Here is a 24,769-nt window from a genome sequence, read left to right on the forward strand (position 1 = left end):
AGGAAACCCACACAGCCTTCCTGAAGACACTGGAGAGTATAAATGTCTCTCCAAACACCATCATATTGGGTGACTTCAACTACCCAAACATAGACTGGGAACATTACTCAAGCCCCAACACCCTAGCCCAAAGGTTCCTTGAGTTCATAAACTCAAATGCTATGGAACAACTAGTCACCATTCCAACAAGAGGAGAAAATATACTAGACCTGATCATCACAAACATGGGGACAAAATGCTCCACACCGGAAGTATATCCCTCATTGGTGAGATCAGACCATAAATTAATCTCACTGGAGATCCACATCCCGCCCCCACCCCAGCAAAAAGACCACAGTGAAGAACTTCTCAAAAGCAAACTTCACACTTCTTAAGACTGGAGTGGTATCCTTCAAGGCCCCGAGCCAGTGGAAACCACAACCCACGCTGCTGAAACCCTTACAAATGCCTTCTACGAGCACCTCCAGGAATGTATGGATCAAGCAATCCCTAATAAAATCAAGACCTTTTCCACCAAAGGCAGGCACCGGTCTGGTGGACTCCAGCCATAAACAAACTCTACAACAAGAGGAGAAAGCTACTACATGACAGAGCAAAATCCCTAAATGGGAAGGCATCTCTGATCAATACTAGCGAAAAACTACGATCACTCATAAAATCATCCAAGGCCAACTTTGAGAGAAAAATCGCTAATGACACAAAAGACAATCATAAAGCCCTCTTTAGCTATGTTAGAAACCTGGGTGGAAACTCCCAGATATGCTCACAATTAGTCCAAAATGATAAAAAAAAAATCACTGAACCCACAGACATTGCCAACATACTGGCAGACCGGTTCAGTGCAAATTTCTCCCCTCCCTCCCCCCCAAAAGGAGAAATATCTATCCCACCAGAGTCTAGCCTCCCAAACATCTCAGATGCCCAGGTGAGAGCTGCTCTCTCTAAAGCAAAAAAACACAGCATCAATGGGACCGGACGGTGTCCCCGGCTGTGTGCTACCTAACTCAATGAGGAACTAAACCCACACATAAGGCTGCTGTTTAATCTTAGCCTTACTACAGGATACATACCCAAAGAATGGCGCACGGCAACTGTGGTCCCACTCCACAAAGGCGGTGCTTCTACGGACCCTGGAAATTACCGCCCCATAAGTTTGATGAGCCTTGTCTGCAAAGCTATGGAGAGGATCATAATGGAACTCATAAATAAAGACATTGGGGACCTACAGACACTGGATCCTACCCAATTTGGCTTTGTCAAGGGCAGATCCTGCCTCTTGAACTTGGTCGACTTTTTTGAAACAGTCACTAAGGCCATTGATGAGGGTAAGGCAGTTCACACAGCTTACCTTGACCTAGCAAAAGCATTCGACACAATACCCCACTCGGGCATCATAGAAAAGCTCACCAGCTTAGATGTAAACCCATATGTCACAAGATGGGTTGCAAACTGGCTCAAGGACAGAACACACAGGGTTAGAGTTACTGGTGCCATGTCAGACTCTAAGCCGGTCACGAGCGGTGTCCCACAGGGCTCAGTCCTGGGCCCCCTCTTGTTCGGCATTTATTTTTCTGAAGTGCAGGCAAACATAGGGGATTGTGGCTGACAAAATTTGCAGATGACTGCAAACTGGGCACCATAATTGACACTCCATCAGACACAGACATCCTCCAGAAAGGTCTCATAGAAATGGATAACTGGTGCCAGAGCCATGGCCTTAAGCTAAATGCCAAAAATGTATAGTCATACCCTTTGGGAAAAACAAGGTAACCCCTAATTACCACATAGGTGGTAATCCATTAAACACGGAAGAAGTTATCAGGGACCTGGGGACCCAAGTTGACAGTAACCTCTCTTTTGACACTCACATTGCCAAAGTGGTTAGGAAGACCTTCTACATTGCCCACCTGATCATGAAGGGATTCACATCCAGATCAGGAGAGGTCATTGTACCCCTGTACTCTTCACTTATCAGACCAATGATTGAGTACAACGCCCAGAATGTACCTTACCCGACACCTGCAGTAGTTGGAAAGACCCCAAAAGTTCCTCACCAAAAGGATAAAGGGGCTCAAACATATGTCATACGATGCCCGACTGAAGAAACTCCAGCTCTATTCAGTCGCATACCGCCTGCTCAGAGGTGATCTGTGCCTGACATACAAGGCCATGTCCAACCCGAATTAATGGACATGCTCTGCCTCAAAAAATCCAAATCCACCAGAGCCACGAGAGCAAGAGACTTAAACCTCAACATGGATATAAATAGGATGTGCTGGAGGGACAGATTCATCACCCAGAGACTCCCTACACTATGGAACAGAATCCCAGTCCATGTGAGGCAGAGCCCCTCACTGACTCTGTTCAAGAGAAATCTTGACGAGTGGATGGGAGATCGTAGGTTTACTCCGGGAATCATCTCTGTATCACTGCTGGACAGAGGCACAGCAAACTAATGGGTATAGTATTCTCATCCTAAGGGGTGGTGAAAGCCACACACACTCTGGCTAGGCTTATAAATGCCCTAGGGCAGATAGCCTAGTATGAACCTGTGAACCTATGAACTTGCTTTTTTGGAGACCTTTCTTAATGACTGAGGCTTGCCTGATTTACAAAACTTTTGAAAATGGTTTCATTTTTTTACACTTGTGGCATTGCTGACCAAATGCTAAGCACTTCTGTCTTTTAGACTCATGATTGATTCCACAGTTATGACAGTTAACAGTAAAATATGACTTGGGTTTTGCTGACTTACCCTTATACTGCACTGCGCATGCATTCTTTCCTCTTCCGGCTTGAAAAATTCTATCAGCAAGTTCATGTATTTTCGACTTGTTTCATGATTTATAATTTGCCATTTTGCGAGCAGATCCGGATAAGTGTTCCCATATGAGGGCAAACACTTCACTCGCATACCTCGAAGTACAATTTGATGGTGCAAGCACGCTTCCATATGGAAGCATTGCCACTGCAGTCTCTTGAGCCAGTAAGCTGCATTCTCCACTTCCCGAAATATAATATTAAAATTATTATCAGGAACCGATGCAGCAACTGTGGAAGCAGCTACATTACCCAAATTCAGATCTAAAAGCAGGTTCAATAAGTCTCCCGATAGATTAGAAATATTGCATGTTCTGAGTTTGTCACTCAGGTTCAATTGCTGGCTCGCCATGTTCAGTGTAAGAAACAAAAACAGTCAATAGGTAAAAAAACTTTCTTACACTGTGAAGGACACCAATGAGGAAGAGAAAAGGCAAACACTACTAAAAACTCCTGATGTCCACCACGGCAGTAAAACTTAATAGTAAAATCAAAACTTTAATAAAAAGAATATAACATAAAATAAGCAGTCCTCAGTCTTCCAATAAGCACTTTCGGCAAATAAGGATGGCAGCGATTATATCAACTAAGCAGACTGAATTGGAAAGCTTAGAGCTGCATGACTCACATCTGAATAGCCTAGAACAACTACAGATTAACTTGAATGCTTATAAAGCGAAGCTAAGACAGCAGAAGGTTAAAAAGCTAGCCTGTGACCATCAGGATTTTGTGAGAGGCCATATCTTTGAATGGCCAAGAGAGGAATTCAGTAATAAGGGGCGGGGAGCTCTACCACCACATAAGGAGAAAATACCTTTTTCTAGATCTAATGGAGAAGATGTGATTACTCATGTCAGTTTAATTGATCTGGAGCCTTCCATTCACAACCCTGTTATTCTTAACTCATCAGTACCGACCTCCAATTTTGTAATATCTGAAACAGATTCAAGAGAAGCGTCTAGTAGTACAGCCACTATGGGTGCAAAAACCGGCAACAGGAATGCTCTCCTAGCCCCCAATCTACCAACTAGACCGAAAGAAGGGGCAATGCATGCACCGATAAATTGGCCCTTGCCGGGTTTTTCCAAATTCAACCATCACAGGACTCAAAGAACACAGAGTCAAGAACGGAAAAGGAAGAAGCTCACACTTTAATTGGATCTGAACTAAGTTTAGTAGTGAATCTTTCTAATAAGAGTTTAAGCCCTGATATGATTTCTTTGCTAGACAAAGTCCTGAGTTTTATTCCAGCCTTACTGTCTGATATTGGTGAATTTGTGCTGGATATCAGAATGTTTTGCAGGAACCTTGCATTAAAATGTATTTCTGGACAAGCTAATGACAGTAGATGGCTACCTTATACAAAATTGAGTAGCTTTGTTCCCCCTAATCCTCCACCAGTGGAGATGTTCTTGAGATTATGTGAAGATGAAATCTTCAAACTAAGGGGTAATACAACCAAAGGACAAGGACGTTTCTTCAATGTAACTACTAATGAGAATGAAATGCTGAAGCAGCTAAAGGAGCCAGCTTGGTCATCAAGCCTGCTGATAAGGGAGGATGTATAGTAGTGATGGAAGCCAAATGGTACAGGCATAAAATGCTCTCTATGCTGGATGATGAAAGAACGTATAAGAGATTAAGTTGCAGTGAAGCTACTACTAAGGTAGATCGTTTTTGTAGCCATCTATATGATCTATTGATAGAGGCAAATATCTCACAAGAACTATATGAGTTCTTTGATTGCCCTAAACCTATGTTTCCATACATCAGCAGACTCCCCAAAATTCACAAGGATCCAGTTGACCCACCCCTACGTCCCATAGTTTCTGGTAGGGGGTGGGTAACAGAACCTGTTTCCATGTACGTGGAGAATGAATTAAAGAAGGCCCTGCCACTAGCAGGAACTGTATTGAAGGACTCGGGAGATTTTCTGGGAAAACTCTTTTTAGTTACTAAGGACCTCAAGAAATATGAAGATTTGTTACTAGTGACAATGGACATCAAGAGTTTGTTTACGGTGATTCCGAATGACTATGGTCTACAGGCAATAAGATCTTTCCTAGCAAGGAACAGTATGGAAGTAGAACCAATATGTTCCTTGCTGGAACTTGTATTGGAAAATAACATCTTTATGTATGGGAATTCTTTCTATTTGCAGACATGGGGTGTTGCTATGGGCACCCCATGTGCAAATAGTTACTCTAATTTGGTTCTGGCTGAGTGGGAACATAATGAACTGATACCCAGCACTTGGAAACAATATGTAGTGTACTATGGCCGTTTTGTGGATGATGTCCTTTGGAGAGGCAGCTTTACACAATTGGACCTTTTTGTCAACTTTTATCAACGAGAGCACTGATTTTCTAGAGTTTGTGGTTAAACATTCTACGGAGACCATAGAATTTCTGGATGTAAAGATTTATCTGCATCCTGACAGAGGTATCAGTACAGGAATTCATAAAAAAGAAACCTGGAGAAATCATTATCTGCATAGGGGGAGTATGCACCTGGGACATATTTTTGATAACATCTTTGAGATTCAGATCTTAAGAACCTCAAGATTATGTACTGAGAATGAAGACTTTGTAGCAGAACAGAGGAATATTGAGACACATTTAAGTAAAAGATCCTATAAAAGAAATAATCTAAGACTGAAGCATGATCCACAGGAATTAAGGAGAGGAAAGGGACGTCCCTACTTCTCTGAACCCACATAGAGTCATCATGAGAGCCTGGATCTTAAAACTCAATCACAGCAACTTAAATGTTTGTTAACATACACTGCTGACAATAAGCAAGTATGTGAAGTTATTAGGAAGTATTGGCCGGTATTGACAACCGATGACAAAATAAGAGACATTGTAGGTGAACAGCCCAGATTCCTATACAAGAATAAGAAGAATTTGAAACGTCTCGTTTGCAACAAAGATGGATTTGAAAGAAATAGGCCCAATTCTAATAGAAAGGGCACTTTCAAGTGCTTAAGATGCAAAGCTTGCAACTCCATTGACAGCTCCAATGTTTTTGTATATCCATACTCCAGGCAACAGTACAATTTTAATGTCTATGCTAATTGTACTAGTTCCCACATCATATACTTAGCGACTTGCTGCCAATGTAGTGCTTTCTATGTTGGCAAAACAGATCATTGTCTTAAGGAACGTATCCTCAGACATTTGAGGGACATCAAACAGAAAGATCCCAATAATGCCTTAGCAGTCCACGTAGCACAGTATCCTTCTCATTACTTTGTATTTAAGGCCATAGAGGCAGTCTGTCAGACCACAAAAGGAGATGATGTTAATAATCGCACAGAGCTAAGGGAAACATGCTGGATAATTAATTTAAGAGCAAACAGATCACCAGGCTTGAATACTATTGTGCCATTAAAACCTGCATTTAAGAATAGAAGGAATATGATTAGCAAGTTTACTTGAATGTTGCTTCATTCATATAATGTTTTCACATCCATAGCTATTAGTTTTCTCATATACAATCCTATAGTAAAGAGAAGCACTGCCCCTTTAATTACAATGAAGGAAATTATACCTCTCTGCTAGCTGGCCTCCTTTTGGTTTGCAACAAAGGCGTGTCAGAGAACTAAATGAGGAATGGCTGTGATGCCTTATAAATACAAAAGCTGAACAGTCCTTTTTATACAATCTGAGGAAGGCTTATTTGCCGAAAGTGCTTATCGGAAGACTGTGGACTGTTTATTTTATGTTATATTCTTTTTATTAAATTTTTGATTTTACTATTAAGTTTTACTGCCGTGGTGGACATTAGGAGTTTTTAGTAGTGTTTGACTCTTGCTCTAGTGGTTTCTGAAACCATGCTCCTGTCACTTGCAAGCATACTTGTGTGGCTTTTTGTGAGCTCATGGATATGACCAATATCTATGGCTTTGCTTAATGTTAAATCACTGTCACGAAGCAAAATCTTTCTCACTGCAGCACTATTAACACCTCACACAAGTCTGTCCTTTATTAACTCATCTTTTAAGTCACCATATCTGCACGTTTTAGCCTTATTTCTCAAATCAGTGATATAAGCTGAAAAAGTTTCATCTGGCTTTTGGTCTCTTGTATAAAATAGTGCCTCTCTAATGTAACATTTTGTTTGGGGGTTGCACATTTCTCTGCATTTACGTTTCAAGCACTCAGGGTTCTCCCTTGATTCAGCTGGTACAATAATATGGCAGTTTTCCCCCCTCTCCTGCATATACTGCTAGTGTATACACAAATGAACACTCTCTTTAAATGGCCTCTGACCCAGCTAAGGTAAGCAGAATGAATGCCCTTGTACGTTTATCTTTGTCAGAAAAAGCTGCTTGTATGAAAATATTGTATTCCTGCTCAAATACACTCTAATTGTCTGCAATATTATGATCAAACACAAGTGGACTTCGTCTGTCAAATGCCTCTGCCCTATCAAGACACAGTAGTGAAGGTGCTTGAAATTATGTACGTACATACACAAATATATACCAGAACTTGTAATTTATGTCCAATAGCACAACTGACTCTGAAATAACTGCACTTTGCCAAATAAGTCTCCATAGCACATGAATACTTTAAAATCACTGTACTTCATGAAACCACTCCTAATCAGTTTAAAAGAGTTCTTCAAAATGACTGTACTTTGCAAAACAGCTTTGGACAGTGTAAGAAACACTCTGAAATGGTGGCACTCTGAATAAATGTACACAGCACAAGAAACTTTTCTAATTGGCTGTAATTTGACTGCACTTTGCAATATAACTGTACTTTGCACACAGCAAACTCTCTGAAATAATTGCACCATTATAAAGCAAACACTTTGCACACCCTGAGATACTTTCAACAACTCTGGTTTTGCTTTGAATAGCTTTGGTATGTGTGGAATAGTAGTTTGGGCCCAAACATGGTCCTTTACTAAAAAACATGCAGTCGCCTTGCTGTATACGCTTAATTTGCCCTTTTGTTGTACTTTTGTTGTACTCATTATGCCCTTTTAATCTCTTATGCTCATTATACTTTTCTTGTGCTCGTTTTACTTTAAGCATGCTTGTTATGCAAGCCAAAGGTAATTCTGAGCCCTATATGTATATCTCTGCTAGTTTTATCAAGTATCATGGTTTCGAACATTTAATTTAATTAATAATGCGTTTTGTGCCTTTCCTTTGATTAATAATATGTTTTGTGCTACTCATTTGATTAATAATGGGTTTTGTGCCTTACAAATGCTCCATTTCATTTTCTTTGCCAAATAAATCATTTGCGCAAGTTTTGGTTACCTTAAGTTTGTTTCTGGCCATTTTTGTTTGTCTGAGCTCTGTTTCCCTCAGCCACCTCAGTCTGCCTTAACCCTTAACTCTGCACCTAATGGCTAGAGAAAGGTACTCTATTAATCTCGGCCCTGACACCATGTCACTCGTCTGGTCAGGATAAAACAGCTAAACATTTGTGGGTTTGGTTCAAGCAGCTTTATTACAAACACAAACATCAGGGATGAGGCTTTGTAACTTAAACTTATAAACAGACTGACTACCACACTCATACATCTTAACATCTTGTTCTCTCAAAATGGCACTGCTGCCTGCATGTGCTCACTATTTTTATATGCATGTGCTTACATCTGGAAATGCTTCTTAAAGGTACATACACGCTCTGTTCTACAAACATGATGTATTTTTAAGGATAATCTTTAATAGGTCACCTATAAGGTCTATAGTGATGTCCTGTAGGCATGGTTGTTCCTGAATATACTTAACCATCTGGACACCCAAATCATTGAGAATGCAAGTAAACAAAGGGTCTACATTGAGTGTAACCATTTAACAAGTGTGTATGGAATGTTATGTTATTTCTCACCCATTCATATAGTAATTGCAAAAAATGAGAGCTACCTTTTTAATAATGGTAGTAGACGTACTTGAAACTTTCTTAACTCACTTTCGATAAACATGTAAACTTTCTTCAACTCACTTGTGTAGCTTTTCTACGTGGGAAAAACTAGCAGGCTTTTTAAGGAGCATGTCCCTCAGCCTCTACGTGATGTAAGACATAATAATATGTTTAATGCACTTTATAAACATATTGCTGAGAATGGTGGACACACTTTCTTTTGTCTTCACAACCCTTGAAATCATTGAAGAAAGTACTAGCGGTGGTGATTAGTTAAGTATCTGAGATTAAATGGATAGCCACCTTGCAGGCTAAGTCACCAGGTCTTAACGGTAATATACCCTCAAGACCAGCTTTAAAGGCAAGGAGGCTCTGCCTTTAATTGATAGACAGTAGTCTTTTGATTTGTCCTTGTAGATCTGTAAAATTAATGAAGTTTGTATTGTTGGATAGATCTGATGAAGCACTGAACTCTGAAAGCACTTATCTTTTTTCATGTGATTTTGTGGTTTTGCTGAGTATTAAAATTTTATGCTGCTAGCCGTGGTGGTTGGACTGCTTTTTACTATTTAAAAAATAAATTGCACTGCAAAGAACTGATTAAAAAGTAAAGATCAGAAAATAAATAAAAGAGGTACTTATAAATGCAACATTTGTGTGTTTTGTAAATACATTTACACACAGGAAATGTTTACTCATCCAGTTAAAAATATTTTCCATATACAAGAACACAGAAACTGCAACACTAGGGATATTCTTTATATGGCCAAGTGCACTAAGCATCTTTCCTTCTCTGTAGGTAAAATGAATCAAAGGATTAAAGACTGTATTTGCAGTCACATATCTGATATAAGAAGGAATATTGAATCCAATTTCCTTTGTAAACATATACGTGACATGGTTTACCTTTACAATGTCGATCACGGATTACCGAACGACCACATCACTGAACCGTTTCTGCGAAACCAGAACCACGAAAACTTTCAAATGTCGAAAAAAACTCAAATTCGACATTTCCGACTGCGCCACACCTACAAACAACTGCTAACATGGGTCAAAAAGGGGGTGAGATTTTGCAATTCGGTATTCGAGGTTTTGTGAACTTGCAGTTTGGTGTACGTGGAAGCGGGTTCAACATTCTGGACGCTGACATTATGAAGACATTATGAAGGTAAACCCTGTGAGACAGGTCATACCCATAATTTTAAGTTTTTTTTTACATTAGAGAACATTCCTACATACCATAGAGGAGGTGAAAGAATCAATGTAACTGAGAGACAAGAAAATAAATGAATTTTACGTTTTAGGGCTTTTTATCCGTCAGGTTTAAATGAGACGTTTAATTTGAAACCAGAGTTAAATTACCTTCAAAATTGTATTAATTGATTTTTCTAGTATGTTTTTATAATTAACTAGTATGTTGTTAGCATTTAATTTATTTTTCTTTAAATAGTCAACTCTTAATAGAAAAGTGTGTATATGTATACAAGGAATATTTGTCTGTTTAGATATGTTTTTTATGCCTGAAGAATCAGCTTGTAACTGTGAAAGTTTTACTTGCGAAATAAACCGTTTCTACACTAGTCTCGTGGTTCTTGTACATCTCTTTTCTGCATTATCTGATTCCTTTGACCATACCACATTTATTGACAAGGTTTCTTTATGTTTTGCTATATCTAAAACTTGCAGCAGATGCTGTTGCCTACCCCATAAGTACTCTTCTTAATAGATCCGTCCAGGAATCCTATGTGCCCAAAACTTGGAAGAAGGCATTTATTCTCCCTCTCCACAAAAGTATCAATATATCACTAGTTTTCGACCTATCACTGTTCTCTCTCCCATCTCCAAGATACTGGAAAAAGCATACATATTCAACTGCTCCATTTTCTTCTTCATAACTAACTCCTGTTACTTACACAGCGTGGATTTAGACTAGGCCATAGTTCACGGGTACAGTAAACAGAGCCTGTGATGCTGGCAAAACTGTCTCTACCCTCTTCCTAGATCTATCAAAGGCATTTGCTACTGTTTCTCACCCTTTACTTCCAAACCAGCTATCTAACATTGGACTTTCTCCCTCCACAATCAACTGGTTCTCAAGCTATCTTGACAGACTCAAATGGCAACACTCTATCTCTTCTTATCTCAGCACCCCATGGCTCTGTACTTGGTCCCCTCGTTTTCAGCATTTTCATTAATAATTTCCATTCTGCTATGACTCTGGGTTCTCTTATTCAGTATACAGACAATTCAACTATTGTATTCTCTGCTGACTCCATTTCTGAACTACAACTTAAAACTCGGACATACTTCTCTACCACTGAAACCTGGATGTATAACCATCTAGCCCTTAACACAAACAAAAATCACCATCATACTATTCACCTCTAAGAAAACAACCAAATTCACCATTTGTTGTAAAAGAGATGGCGTAATTTATTTATTTATTATTTATTTGCATTTGTTTTCTGGGATAGTCCACTGGGCCTTGGAGTGCCCATGTTCATTGGAGGCCCGGAGAGAAAAGTTCCACGTATTTATATATACATTGATGAGATAAAGATACATAATGACTGTTAACAGATTCAAGTTACTAGTAAGCAACATTATACAAATTACAAAAACGACAGGGATTTACATGTAGGTACAATATATACATGTTGATATACAATTAGAATTAAGCTTTTTTTTCTTTAGCTCTTCTCCCTCTCAGTTTTATGCATCCTCAGCTACAAAATGAAATTTAAAGTGAAGATATATAGATATATATTTCAGAAGAGGCTTCTAGTTTCATGTTATGCTGGAAGAATTATTTGAGCATGTACAGAGCCATAGTTTGGAGAGGTGTTCTTGCAGAGAACTGAAGTTGTTAATGAAACACAACTTCTTGGATTCACTATTTCTGAGCAGCTAAAATTTGAAATTCACGTACAACATAATATCCACAAAACCCATCAAAAGCTCAGAATTCTGTGTAAACACAACTTCACTTCCTAAGCCCCTGCACTAAACAAACCCTTGCCTCCACCTACTTACTCACCTCACTTATCTATGGAGCCCCTCTATTCACCAACTTCCAATCCTTACTAAAAACTAAGCTGAAGATTTGTTACAACAAAATTGCCAAATTTGCAACCGATTCTAAATACTCCACCCATCACTGCACCACTCCTCGCTCCCTTAAATGGCTTTAACTATCATATTACCTCTCCTACTTGCAACTAACTATAGCACACAAAATGGTATTCAAACCTTTAGATTGTCCTGCTCTCTGCTTTATATTTACTCGTTATCTCCCAAAGGGGCCCCTAAGATCCGAGAGTCAGCAACTTTTGCAGGTATATAAACCAAACCTCTCACTCAGCCAGCTCCTCTACTCCTGCTCCATAACCAAAAATTGGAATGCTGTACCATTATCTATTAGAACAACCCAGAATCCTGCCTTTTTCAAAACTTCATTGCGTGAATACCTATCTTCTATCTGGAACTGTACCTGTACTCGGCCTCCTTAGAATATTTATTACAAGTGATGTTTTCCTAGCTACTACCAAAATTCTCCACTGTTGTAATACCTTGACAATTCATGTATATTACCTGTTACCTGTCACTTATTACCTGTATGCCAGATTTTCTGTCACTAACTACTCTATGTATATAATTTCTTTGGATTATTCCAGTGATTGTATTCACCTTTGCATGTGCTGTGGAGCTTTTCTCCCTGGACCTCCGCTGAAAATGGAATCTGCATGGCACAGTGGACTTTTCCGGTAAACAAAGTGCAAATAAATTGCTGTAAGAAAGTGCTTCTACATTGCACAGCTTATAAACAAAGGGATTATGTCTAGATCTAGAGATGTCATTGTTCCACTTTATTCAGCAATCATTAAGCCAGTCATTGAATATAACAGCCCTTTAGCATGCATCTGTCCAGACATATACAACACTTGGAATGCCCACAGAGATACCTTGCTAAAAGGATACAAGGCCTAAACAGAACGTCATACATGGACTGACTTAAAGCCCTTTATCCTGTACTCCGTATCCTACAGACTGCTAAGAGATGACCTGTGTCTGGCATACACATTACTGATGGACTTATTACACATCACTAAATGGCATCGGAAATACTTGGCCTAGTGATGTAAACCTTTTCTACAATGTCAGTAGAACTCTTAGATCACACTACAGTGGGGAAAAGGGCAAATTCCCTGATCCCCACTGTACTGCAGTCTAAGTCAAAATGGTTCGAAATTGTTGACTGTAGACCATATCTGGTTTGACAATTTGGCCATTCATTACTGTGAAATAGACCTGGTAATCAAGAAAGGTTGGCATTATTTGCAGATGGTATTATCTTGTTCCTGATAAATCCAGAAAAGGACATTTCAGTGTTGTAAAAATAAATACAATGCCCCAAGTACAGCACTTCTAATCACCCCAGCACCTTGCAAATTAAATATCCAATTTTATTAAAGTAGTTGAACTGTTTCGTTCTTACAGAACTTAATCAGGACTGAAGTAAAAACATGGTTTCTTATATATTTTGTTAAATTAAGTCCAGCCAATAAAAAACACAACTCAGTTAAGGTATCAGTTAATAATATTCAGAACAATGCAAAAGGGACCAAGCAAACTTTTTTTTTAATGTCCCCGTGTTAAAACTGAGGTCAGCAAAATTATAAATGATTAATTTCTTATTTCTGTATCAACTGGTTTTATAAACTGTTTTTTTTTTTCAAGCTAAATTTGGACATTAAAAAGTTTTCTTGGTCCCATTTCTTTTAGCACATATAGTTTCAGCACGTAACAGTATGTTACTTTGTGCATTGTTCTGTATATTTATTAACTGATACCTTAACTGAGTTGTGTTTTTTATTGGCAAAATATAACAAAATATATAAGAAACAAGCAATGTTTTAATGAAGTTCTATATGAACGAATGTGCTCAACTACTTTAATAAAATTGGATATTTAATTCACGGGTTGCTGTGGCAATGGTAAAAAGTGCTGCATTTTGGGCATTGTATTTATTTTTATTGGTTTTTCATCTTTGCCTCAGCTGCAGCTGTTTTAGTTTTACGTCTCAGTGATGTGGAAAATGTGGAGACAGTTTTGAGTCCTTTGTGGGATATAAAATTAAAATAAAACAATTGCTGTAACTGTAAATGATGCGCCAATACATAAAGTGGTTCAAAATACCAGTATTTATGGAGACAGCAGTACGATGAAGCATTTAGGAGTATAGATTGAAAAGGCATCTGTTTTGGCCGCTAAGGTTATGTGGGAAGAGGGTAAACAAAATGTAATACAAAAAGTGAGAAACTGGAAGCTCTTCTTCATAAATAGTAGAATACAAACAGTGAAATTGTTTTTAATTCCTCTTGTTTTATATACAGGTCAGGAATATTTTTTATCAACCAGAGGAGACGTTGTGGACAATAATAAAGAGCTGAAGGAGTTTATCTGGGAGGGGAAGAGGGCAAGGATTACATGGGATAAAATGATCCTTCAGTAGAATAAGGCAGTTTGAGAGTACCTGATTTGAAGGGATATTTTACAACTACCCAGTTAAGTCTTGTATATGTGTGTGCGTTTATATGTATTTGCATATGTATGTGTGTGGGTCTTTGTTTTGTTGAATCTCATTTCACTGAATTTCATTTCACCCTGACCACATCGCTGAAAACTCATTTCACTGAACTGAACTTAGTATATATATATATATATATATATATATATATATATATATATATATATATATATATATATATATATATATGGCACTGTGTAGAGTACTGTAAGGCAAGTAAAAGGTATATGCCCTTTTCCCCATTGTAGTGCAATCCTGGAGTTGGTATATATAGTTAGGGGAGTGTGGGGCGTGTAGTAGTCGGGGTAGAATGAAATTCAGTGAAATGAGATTCAATGAAACAAAGTAGACCCGTGTGTGTGTCTATATATATATATATATATATATATATATATATATATATATATATATATATATATATATTTGTGTTTGTGTGCGGTGGTGGTGCTGTGGTAGTGTTGTCGCCTCACAGCAAGACGTTGTGTCGTTCGAATCTCAGCTAGAGCGTCTTCTGTGTGGAGACATGCGTGAATGGGCGTACCTTCGTTGAAGGTTGTGCGTCATGGCTGGCAAACTCGGCACGTAAAAAATCTACTTCCAATCATTAGCGGACCGGAGTTCCGCTATGGCGACCCCTAACCGGGAAAAGCCGAAAGACACAAACAAACAAACAAATGTGTGTATGTGTGCATATATGTAAAGCAAATATTTATAATTGAAAGTGTCAAGAGATGATGTTTCTCACCTCACCTGGGAATTCCTGGCTCCCACAATTGCAGGGTAAATGGTTCAACTGGGTGTGGGTTGTGGAACCATCTGGCTTGGCCCTGATGAGGGGAGGATGGAGAAAAAAATGCAGATCATTCAAGCAATGTAGTGAATCTTTGTGCGTACAGTCATGTAGTCATTTGGTCTAACTTAAGTGAAACATAAGTGTTCTGTTTTTAATTGATTGATTGACCCTACATTGATGGCTCCTTTACTTTACTTTCAGCATAATTTCCAGATTTGTCAAAAGTGATGGTTCAGACAGAGAAGAAGATGGAATGCAAAGAGCTTTGAGATAAATCTACAGTTAGAGAGCTGTAGGCATTGAGCACTGAGCATTGAGCAGGACAGAAGAAACCATATGTAAAGGAACCTGTGCTGTAGGTCACTGTATACATTTTTGTACATGTGTAAAAAAATTAAGCAAAGAGAAGGGGAGGAAGATGAAAATTAGAAGAGAGAGAGAATGTCCAACATCAGATGTGCGAATATTGCCAGTCACAGATGCATCTTGCCTTTTTACTGTCGGCACCCCATCTTAGTTAAGAATTAGTTCAGTGATATGTAGTGTGTAAAGAAATGACAGTGCTGAATTAAAAATTTGCTAAAGTACAAGTTTTTTGTCCTGAAGTTTACTAAAGCTATGTTGTGATTTCTCTTAATATAGGCTGTCTGGAGTTTGAAGACTCATACTCTCACAGAGATGGTGTATGTGGATGAAGTGGATATAGACCAGGAGAGTTTAGCAGATATTCTCGATGATAACGCCGTTGCTCAACTTGCAAGTATGCCCTTTTCCCTAAGTTTGCTGATCAGGAAATATTTTTTGCATGAGTGTGGCCCAGGTGATCACCTCCATCTAGTAAGCAGTAGTACAATAAAAAAACTGCCAGATAATAAATAATTGCCTACCAAATATTTATAAAATGTACAAATAAGCACAAACAAAATATACAGGAACTTAAAATGCTGTGCATGAGAAAATAAGTTGGCGTAGCATAATGGTTAAGGTCTTCACCTTATAAACACAAGGTAGAGGGTTTGATTCTAACTACTGGTTATTGGCTAGGCATACAATGGCACTTTTGGGCAGTTAGCCTAGTATTCGCCCATGAACCGATTGTGTGAAAGAGCCTGCAGCAGACATTAGTAGGTAAGGAAATGGTGGATGAAATGACTAGATTAAAACAAAACACATTTTGTTCATACCTGTTAAGTTAAAAGGTGTAGTTTAATTTGGAAAATCTTCCAAATCTATTCAACTGCAGCAGAAGTTGTCTAACTTTAGAGAACAGGCTTAGGCTATTGTATGTGTTTTCATTCTGCGTTTTAGCATGTTTCTTCATAGTAGTGCTTTGCTTTTTATCCCTTTTTTCAGCAGATGTTTGTAGACCATTTTGTTCCATCTTCTTACACTTGTAGCAAGTTTTCAGCTAGCACCATGTATGTTTTTTCTAGTTATAAGAGGTTTTTATTGAGATTGTTACAATCTGCATAGTTGTTTGCTATTTTCTGTTACTGATTTTGAATGGTGTTTCACTGTTAGCAGTATATAGTTTCGTGTATTATAGTTTGTTGTAGTAAGTTGCATTTTGTGTCAGTTTTGTTGTCATTAAAGTTTACTTAGACCATTCCTTGTCGCAGTTGTATTGCTATTAACATTGAACAGTTGTTTGGCAGTTTACTTCTCCTTTCTGAAATGTAAAAGCAGAATAATTCTACAGAATCTTATGGAGCTAAATAATTTTAAGAAATGTAAATCTGGGTCAAGATCCCTCTAAAAGATGTTTTGTTGTTTAAAATATATGAAGAAATGTTCATTTTTCAGAGCACCTTCAAGCTTTCTACACCTAATGGCAGAAGGGAACATCAGGAGTAAGAGAAGCTGAAGTATGCCCCTCTTTCTTAACTGGTTAACAAGAGACTCTCTCCCCTGCTGAATGTTTTAATCAGTGCTCCAGAATGTCAGCCACAACCTGTCTGCTGTGCCCACAATGTTTTAAGAAGCTGTACCCCCAAATCTTGTATCTGCCAGAGCACAGCCAGAGCTCTGAAAACTTCAATTCCGACTTCTTTAGGTCCATTATTTTCAGCCATTTAGATCTTTTAAACTGGATTTTGCTTTGAAATGTGGTGGATCTTTCTGTCAATGCAGCACTTGTAGTCTCAGGTCTTCTGTTAACTAACATTAAGAAGAATTGAGTGTCAGTTCTTCCAGATTTTACTCTGCCAGCCTCCTTATTTTTCCTCTTATGTTCTTGGTCTCCATGTAACCAGTGCTTGGTCTCTCTATGTCATGACTGAGTTCAATGGACCTGTTGAGGTCAGTTGCAGTCTCAGTTCTTGATGCAGCAGTCTTAACGTCAACCATCTCATTGCTAACACTGCTATTGGTGCTGAGCTTTTCGATTTTGATATCTGCAGTGCTGTCGTTCTGTCAGCATCTGAGGATAAGAATAAGGCTGATCCTCACTCCTTCAGGCTGATCATTTTGTCCACGTTGTCAGTCTTAAGATGGTCTATGTGGAGACTCTTCATGTTGATACGCGCTAACTACTTACGAGGACACAATCTACAAGGGATATCACTATCCCAAGTATCATACTTGCAAGCTATCAACCTTACCTTACACTGCTTATCCTACTCACTACCCAACCAATATAGTACAATACACCAAATACCCCCACCCCTATAAACCAAGAATTAATTCTCCTAAATCCAAACATGCTGACAAATTATTACTCAAACTCCTGAAACTCATAGAACATCTGAGAAAAAACTTGCCCAAGGATGGAGACATCCACCCCAACCCAGGCCCTATGACAAACACTTACTCTCATAACCTATCACTTCTCCCTAACTCTCCTAACTCCCTCCTTATCTGCCATCTTAACATAAGAAGCCTAAACAACAAAATACACAACCTGCACGCCCTGTTAGACCCATACCACCCCGACATTATGTGCCTGACTGAAACCTGGCTTAAACCAGCCAAAAAAGACACTGAGATCTCCCCACAAGGCTATAACATATACAGAAATGACCGCCCAATAAAAAAGGAGGTGGTCTCGCCGTCCTCTTCAAATGCTCATTAAATATTACTTTGAACCCCTCACAACCCCCCCAGATCTCCAATGCAGAATTAATTGCCCTAAAGATACAAATGAATAAGGAAAAAAGCATCAACCTAATTGTGATCTACATCCCCCCTGGAAGCAACACTGACACACTTGAGCATATCTTAAATTGGCTTGCTGTCAACTGCCCCCAGGAAACTATTATCTTGGGTGATATGAACATAGACTGGAACCAATGTTCCTCTGAGACCAACCCCACCCTCATAAATCTCCATGGTTTCTCACAAATCATAACCTCCCCCACCAGAATCGGCAACTCCAATCAAAAAGAAAGTCTTCTTGACTGGATACTCACTAACAGTCCGTCCTATGCGTATAAATCTGGGACTCTCCCAAATGAACTCAGTGATCATCTCATAACCTACATAGAGAAAAATAAGGTAGGGAGATGCAAACTACCAGTGTATAAATCGATCAGGAACACTAAACAATTTGACCTTGCTAAATTCCAACTAGAGCTACAGTCCTGTAACTGGTCTAATCTTAAATACCTCCCTCTCGAGGAAGCCGTAATAACCTTTAACTCCACCTTTATAAACATACTCAATTCCCATGCCCCCATACGTTCAACCAAGGTCAAAAACCTGACTGCTCCATGGCTAACAAAAGACTCTAAATCCAAAATCAAACTTAGAAACAAAGCCTGGGACAAATGGCGTGCCTCCAAATCTCCCCTAGACCGAATTCACTTCCAACAACTTAGAAACGTGACAAAAAAATCTATTTTACTAGACAAAAAGAATTACTACCATCAACTGCAAGATAAACACCAACATAATCCCCAAAAGTTTTGGGCAGGTATTAACAACCTCCTCCATCCAGGCAAGACCACTACTCCAACTCCAGCCGACCTAAATGATAAAAGTCCTGAAGAAGTGGCCAATACATTCAACTCTTTCTTTATCAATGTTATCAAATCCTTAGCGGCACAACAGCCTCCCACCAGCCCCTCTACCACAAGTTCGACCCTGAAGTCAGAACCCTCCTTCCACCTACAACCTGTTTCCACTTCCTTCATTAGATCCCTACTGAAGAAACTAAAACCTACACCATTGCTGCTGACCTTCTACCAGCTGATTATCTACAAAAAGCTGCAGAGGTCATAGCCTACCCCATCTCCATCCTAATCAACCGCACCATAACGGAATCTACTATCCCCTCAATTTGGAAAATCTCCCACGTCATCCCTATCTACAAAGGTGGGATAGCCATATTGTCACCACTTGCTAAAATCATGGAAAAATGTATACACAAACAACTTGTACACTACCTAACCCAGAGCAAGCTCCTAACTACCTCACAACATGGCTTCAGGCCCAAACACAGCACTACTACCGCCCTCCTGTCCTTCACCGACACGATAAACCACAACAAGAACAACAAAAACATGTCATCCGCTCTCTTTCTGGACCTATCAAAGGCCTTTGATATGGTCAACCATCAACTACTTCACAACACTCTAAAAACATTCGAACTAGACAACACAACACTCAAGTGGTTTCGTGCCTATCTCTCCGATAGAAATCAAGCCGTACTATGGCAAAACAAACTCTCGCCCCTATTACCTAACTCCACAGGGGTTCCCCAAGGCTCCATCCTGGGACCCCTACTCTTTTCTATTTTTATAAATGACCTCCACACAGTCATCCCCGAGACCTCCTGCATACAATACACGGACGACTCAACACTAATAAACTCGGACAGGTCACCAACCAAGCTATTATCCAAAACCCAAGACTGTCTGACTGCAGTTGAAGACTGGTTGTTAGGTTGCCATTTGATCCTTAACCCTAAAAAAACCAAACTATTACTCTTCCATCCTACCCATAAACCTTCCTCTGTACTCTTTTCTGTTCAATCCAAAAATGGCACTACTATATCCCCAGACTCAAACTCCAAATTACTAGGTGTTACCATAGACAACAAACTCAGATTCGACCTTCACATTAACCAAACTATTAAAACAGTTAACAAAAAACTGGGGTCTCTTTATAGAATAAGATCCTTTCTAACTCCCAAGGCAAGAGAGGCCAAAGCCCGGTCTCATCTCCTCTCCTCACTCCTTTATGCCTCCCCCATACTCACCAGCCTGTACAAATTAGACCTAAATAAGCTCTCAAGTTGCTATAATCACATTGCTAGATTTGTTACTGGAATGCCTTACAAAACCCATCACTGTATCAACCTGCACAACCTTGGCTGGGTGGAACTACCTAACCTACTCCAACAGACCCAACTAACAGTAGCTTTTAAAATTCTCACTCAACCTGACTCCATTCCTGCACTGCGTAATTTAATCACCCCTTATCTAAACCTAACTAGTCTGCGCTCAGCAAATAGGCTACTTGCTCAAACAGTCAAATCCTGTAATTTTGGAGGTGACTCGCTGTTTGCAAATTCCATTGGTAAAATACGGAATTCCCTTCCGCCTCAACTCACCACAATCACCTCTTTATCCAAATTCAAGAAAAATCTATCCCTTCACTTTAAAAAACAGTGGCTCTGTCAATGTTCCAAACCAGACTAAACCCATTACCCTCCGAAACCCTACTTCTCCACAGGTATTCCTCAAGGCTCTTCCCTGCATCTAGCATTACTCTGACATTTTTTTCCTTCTAAATCTTAATTGTTAACAATTGCATATCTCTTTGTACCTACGTATTAGTCTTCAGAAAGAAGTAGTATATCCTCTGTTCATATATCTCTCTGTACCTATGTATTAATTATCAAAATAAGTAGTATATTCTCTGTTCATATGAATGTAAATTACTGTCTATGTGGAGCTTTTCTCCCCGGGCCTCCGCTGAAAATGGACATGTATCCAGTCGGATATTCCCGGTCAACAAATGTAAAATAAATAAATAAATAAATACTGGTTAGAACCCTGATGAAGATAGAGGTTGATTAAGACTTCAGACCTTTGCCAGGTCCATTGTCTGAACTGGACTTGCAGTTGGTACAGGTTTCAAAGATGTAGGTTCACCTGCCCATGGGCCCCCCTCCCTAATGGATCTCGACCACAGCTTTCTCATCAGTATCACAATGTCTGCATTGACAACACACACACACACACACACACACACACACACACACACACACACACACACACATCCCAGAGATTTTGGTATAATTACATGGTGCCCAACTTAAGTTTATTATTTTACTTATTCAAACATTTATGCTTGCAGCTGCTGCTTCACTTTCATACTCAACCCCAGTGGTAGCACCAAGGAAAGCTAAATGCAAGAGGAAGCCCTTAGACCTGCACTCAGAGCCTCACACCTTATACCAGGAACAAATTACAAGTGATGGTCCCCCTTGGGATGCGAGTTTATTTACCCTCCACCATTTCCCTGAGACAGTGAAGTACAGAATCCTGCCCATAGACACATCCAAGACTCTGGAGTGGTTTCTGGATGGGGTGCTGAAAAAGAAATTTGCATCTCCAATGTCATCCTTGACCTGCATCTCCAACTTGATCATAATTCAGTTGATGGTTCAACCAAGATGCCAGGCAGTCCCCTAACTGTGAGGTGCCATGCTGTCTTTGACTAACTGAATTTGCTAAGAATTCCTTGACCAATTTCATCAACCTCCCCCCTACACTGAAACCTTATTTAAATAAAAGATGAATTATAGAATCAGGAGGAGAAGGGCAAGACCCATTTGTTTTATTTATTTATTTTTTAACCCACTTATTCTTTATGCATTTGGCCTGTGCTGGTTTGCTGGGTCTATCTACCACTGCTTTACTCCCTGAGATGTTCTCCAGTAAAGGTGGAGGCCAGCTAGGAGATTGAAGCATCACTGGATGGCATCATACTGCCCCAAAGGGGTTTTCTGTGAACTTTGCTGCCTTTGAAGAGTATGCATCTCTGAGGCTTGCAAGTATCAACGTACAGCCTGTACTTTCTTTAACTGGGCAAATGAGTTCACTTTTGGGGAAAAAAAACTTCCATTTTCTTATTTTTTACTTATGTTGTATTACTTTACACTTTAGGAAAGTTATTTTTAAGCTAGGAGTGTTGTGTTTTAACAGACTTTTTTTTTGAGACTGTAACATACTTTTAAAAGGGTCTTTCATTTATGTCAGTTTAAAAGTGTTGTTAACTAACTGATAAACACAATTTCTTCTTAGAAAATATTATATTTTCCATTGTAGGCTGCCATAGTGTTTAAAAGTGCCTTTTACTGTGTTTTTTTCTTAGAAAAGAAAAGTAACTTTTGCGGACTTGTAGTTTTTCTGGCATTGTTGCTTGTTTTCTCCAGTACAAAAACACCATTTTTTTGTTTGACCATGAAACAGATTGTCAGTCCCATAGTCGGTCCTCGTTCCAGCCACAAAAAGAAAAAATTAAGTAAACTGCCTTTGACACCACAGCAGGTGAACAATTTGCCTCACCTACAGATATGCGAGGCTGTTGTGGCCATTTTGTTGTACCTCAGACCACTCATCTTTTATCCTGGATCCTTGTGGTGTAGCACCTACAGCCACTATAGACTCAGGTTTAGGGAACAGGAAAGGGTTTCCTGTCGTGTCAGAATGCTGTGCCCATCCTTGGGGAAGCAGTTGCTGTCATTAATAACACAACTGGCCCAATTGTTCCTGTCAAAAAGAAACCAAAAACCAAGCATAGATCTACTTCTCCTCAAATTTCTTTGAATAGTAGTAACTTTACTGGAACTGGTTTAGGTTTTATTAGGCCATTGATCCTTCTTGTAGAGTAGTTTCTGGTAAAAGAAAGAGGGATGGCTCTTTTCTTGATAAGATTTGATAATCTGTATCTGAACAGGAAGATGCAGAGATGAATTCAAGGTTTTGTCCTTCGATTTCTAATTTAGACTCTGAGGAGAACTTACCATTTGGTTCTCTCTGTGGGGGGTTCTCTTTCTCTGACACTATTGCTAGTATGTCCCAGCATTCTAAGTGGCAAAACACTGAAGTTTCACAGTCCCTCAAAAAATACTACAAGTTGTTTTTGCAGAAATATTTTCCAGAACCTACACCCATTTGTCATTTCCTGTCTGGTTTAGAGGATGTGTGTGTCTTATTGCTTGCTGTTTTCCTGATAGTCAGACAGCTGTCGCTAAAAAGGCAAATAGGATGTATAAAGGTCCTCAGTCTTAATTTTTTTTACATTATTCACAAACCTGACCCAGCAGCTATAGCCTTATAGAGTCCTCTGCTACTAAACAGTTAGTTAATTCCAATCCTACTCTTTCTAGTAAGGATGGGAAAATTTATATGTATGGGAAAAGGTAAATACTTCTGCATGTTTGAATTTCAGAATCTTAGAAAAAACTAACATGTGAGCCTGACAGTTTGACATATGTAGAAAGTATGAGGGGTGTTTTATCTACAATTTCTTCTTGTGAAGAAAATTTTGCTTTAAATAACTTAGTTTCTCCTATTGTACAGTTCACTACTGTTTGCAGTGTGTATGTGACACTGTTGATACTTCTTCCAGGGCTATGGCCACTGGTGCACTTGTAAGGAGGTTTGCTTGGCTGCATTCTTAGAACTTCCCAGATGATGATAAAATAAGGTTTTAAATTCTCCCTTGGATAGAGATTTGGCCCCTCTGCTGCAAAAAGTGTGATGAAAGGGGCAGGCTGATCCACGGAATCCCACAGATTTTCAGCCCTCCTTTTTCAAATTGTCCAAGGGATTTTTTTTCTCCTCATCCAATTTCAGCAAAAAAAGCAGAATAAACAGTCTTAACAGAGTTCAGGAAAATGGATGTTTAAGAAGTGGCAAGGAGGTTTCACACACAAGTCTCAGACTTCCCACAACCAGGGACACTCAAGCAAGTCTAAAGGACAGTTCAACAGACTTTGTAACATCCTCCCACCCTGACCCTTTTTCTTTTCCAGAAAGTTTGACTCTCCATTTTCTCTTTGGCAACATGTTTATTTAGACAAATGGGTTCTGAAAATCTTTCATCAGGGTTATAGATGGCAGTGGGAGGAAATTCTGCAGATCAGACTCTTGTTTTCACTTGTTCTTCATCACATGCTGTCTCAAGGAGTGACAGAACCAGTTCCTCCTTTCTAGGTGGTAAAGAGGTTTTATCCAAGGATGTTTTTAGTCCCAAAGTAAGAAAATTCTTGGAGACCAGTTCCATATCTTTCTTTCCTAAACCTGTTTGAGATGGTGCCCAAATTCAGTGATGTCTCTTTGCAACCTGTTGCCTCTTCATCCACTTTCAAGTTTCTTGGTAACATTAGACTAAAAAGATGGTTAACATCACATTCCTATTCATCTAGACTTCATGTGTTTTCTTAAGGTTTTATGTGTCTGTGTGACGGTCCCTACTCTGGGACAGTAATCAAGGAGCCTCCATCATCACCACTGACGGTGCTGAGGGATGGCCACTAGGAACAAAAATGGATACGCACAGTATTTTAAGATGAAGCTGTCTGCACCAAGCATAGTTTCCTTTACGAGCACACAAAGGAGAACACTCTAGACCTGAGACTGGACTCTCTCACTCTCTCTCGGCCCCAAACAAAACTCCACACTGACTACTTTGGAGCTCTGTGTCTCTGTTCCAAGTAGCTGACAC

General features: G+C 39.3%; 1 protein-coding gene across 1 annotated transcript in view; it reads left to right on the forward strand.

Annotated features, from left to right (window-relative positions):
* The window catches only part of LOC122796726 (tetratricopeptide repeat protein 8-like), a 306,505-nt gene that overhangs the window by 45,441 nt on the left and 236,295 nt on the right, over positions 1-24,769 (forward strand). Inside the window, exon 2 of the mRNA XM_044065428.1 lies at positions 15,734-15,851. Within this exon, the coding sequence (XP_043921363.1) occupies positions 15,734-15,851 (118 nt within the window). The remainder of the gene's footprint in view (positions 1-15,733; positions 15,852-24,769) is intronic.

Source organism: Protopterus annectens, chromosome 3.part0, assembly GCF_019279795.1.
Source record: "Protopterus annectens isolate FY-2018-M chromosome 3.part0, PAN1.0, whole genome shotgun sequence".
Lineage (NCBI taxonomy): Eukaryota > Metazoa > Chordata > Ceratodontiformes > Protopteridae > Protopterus > Protopterus annectens.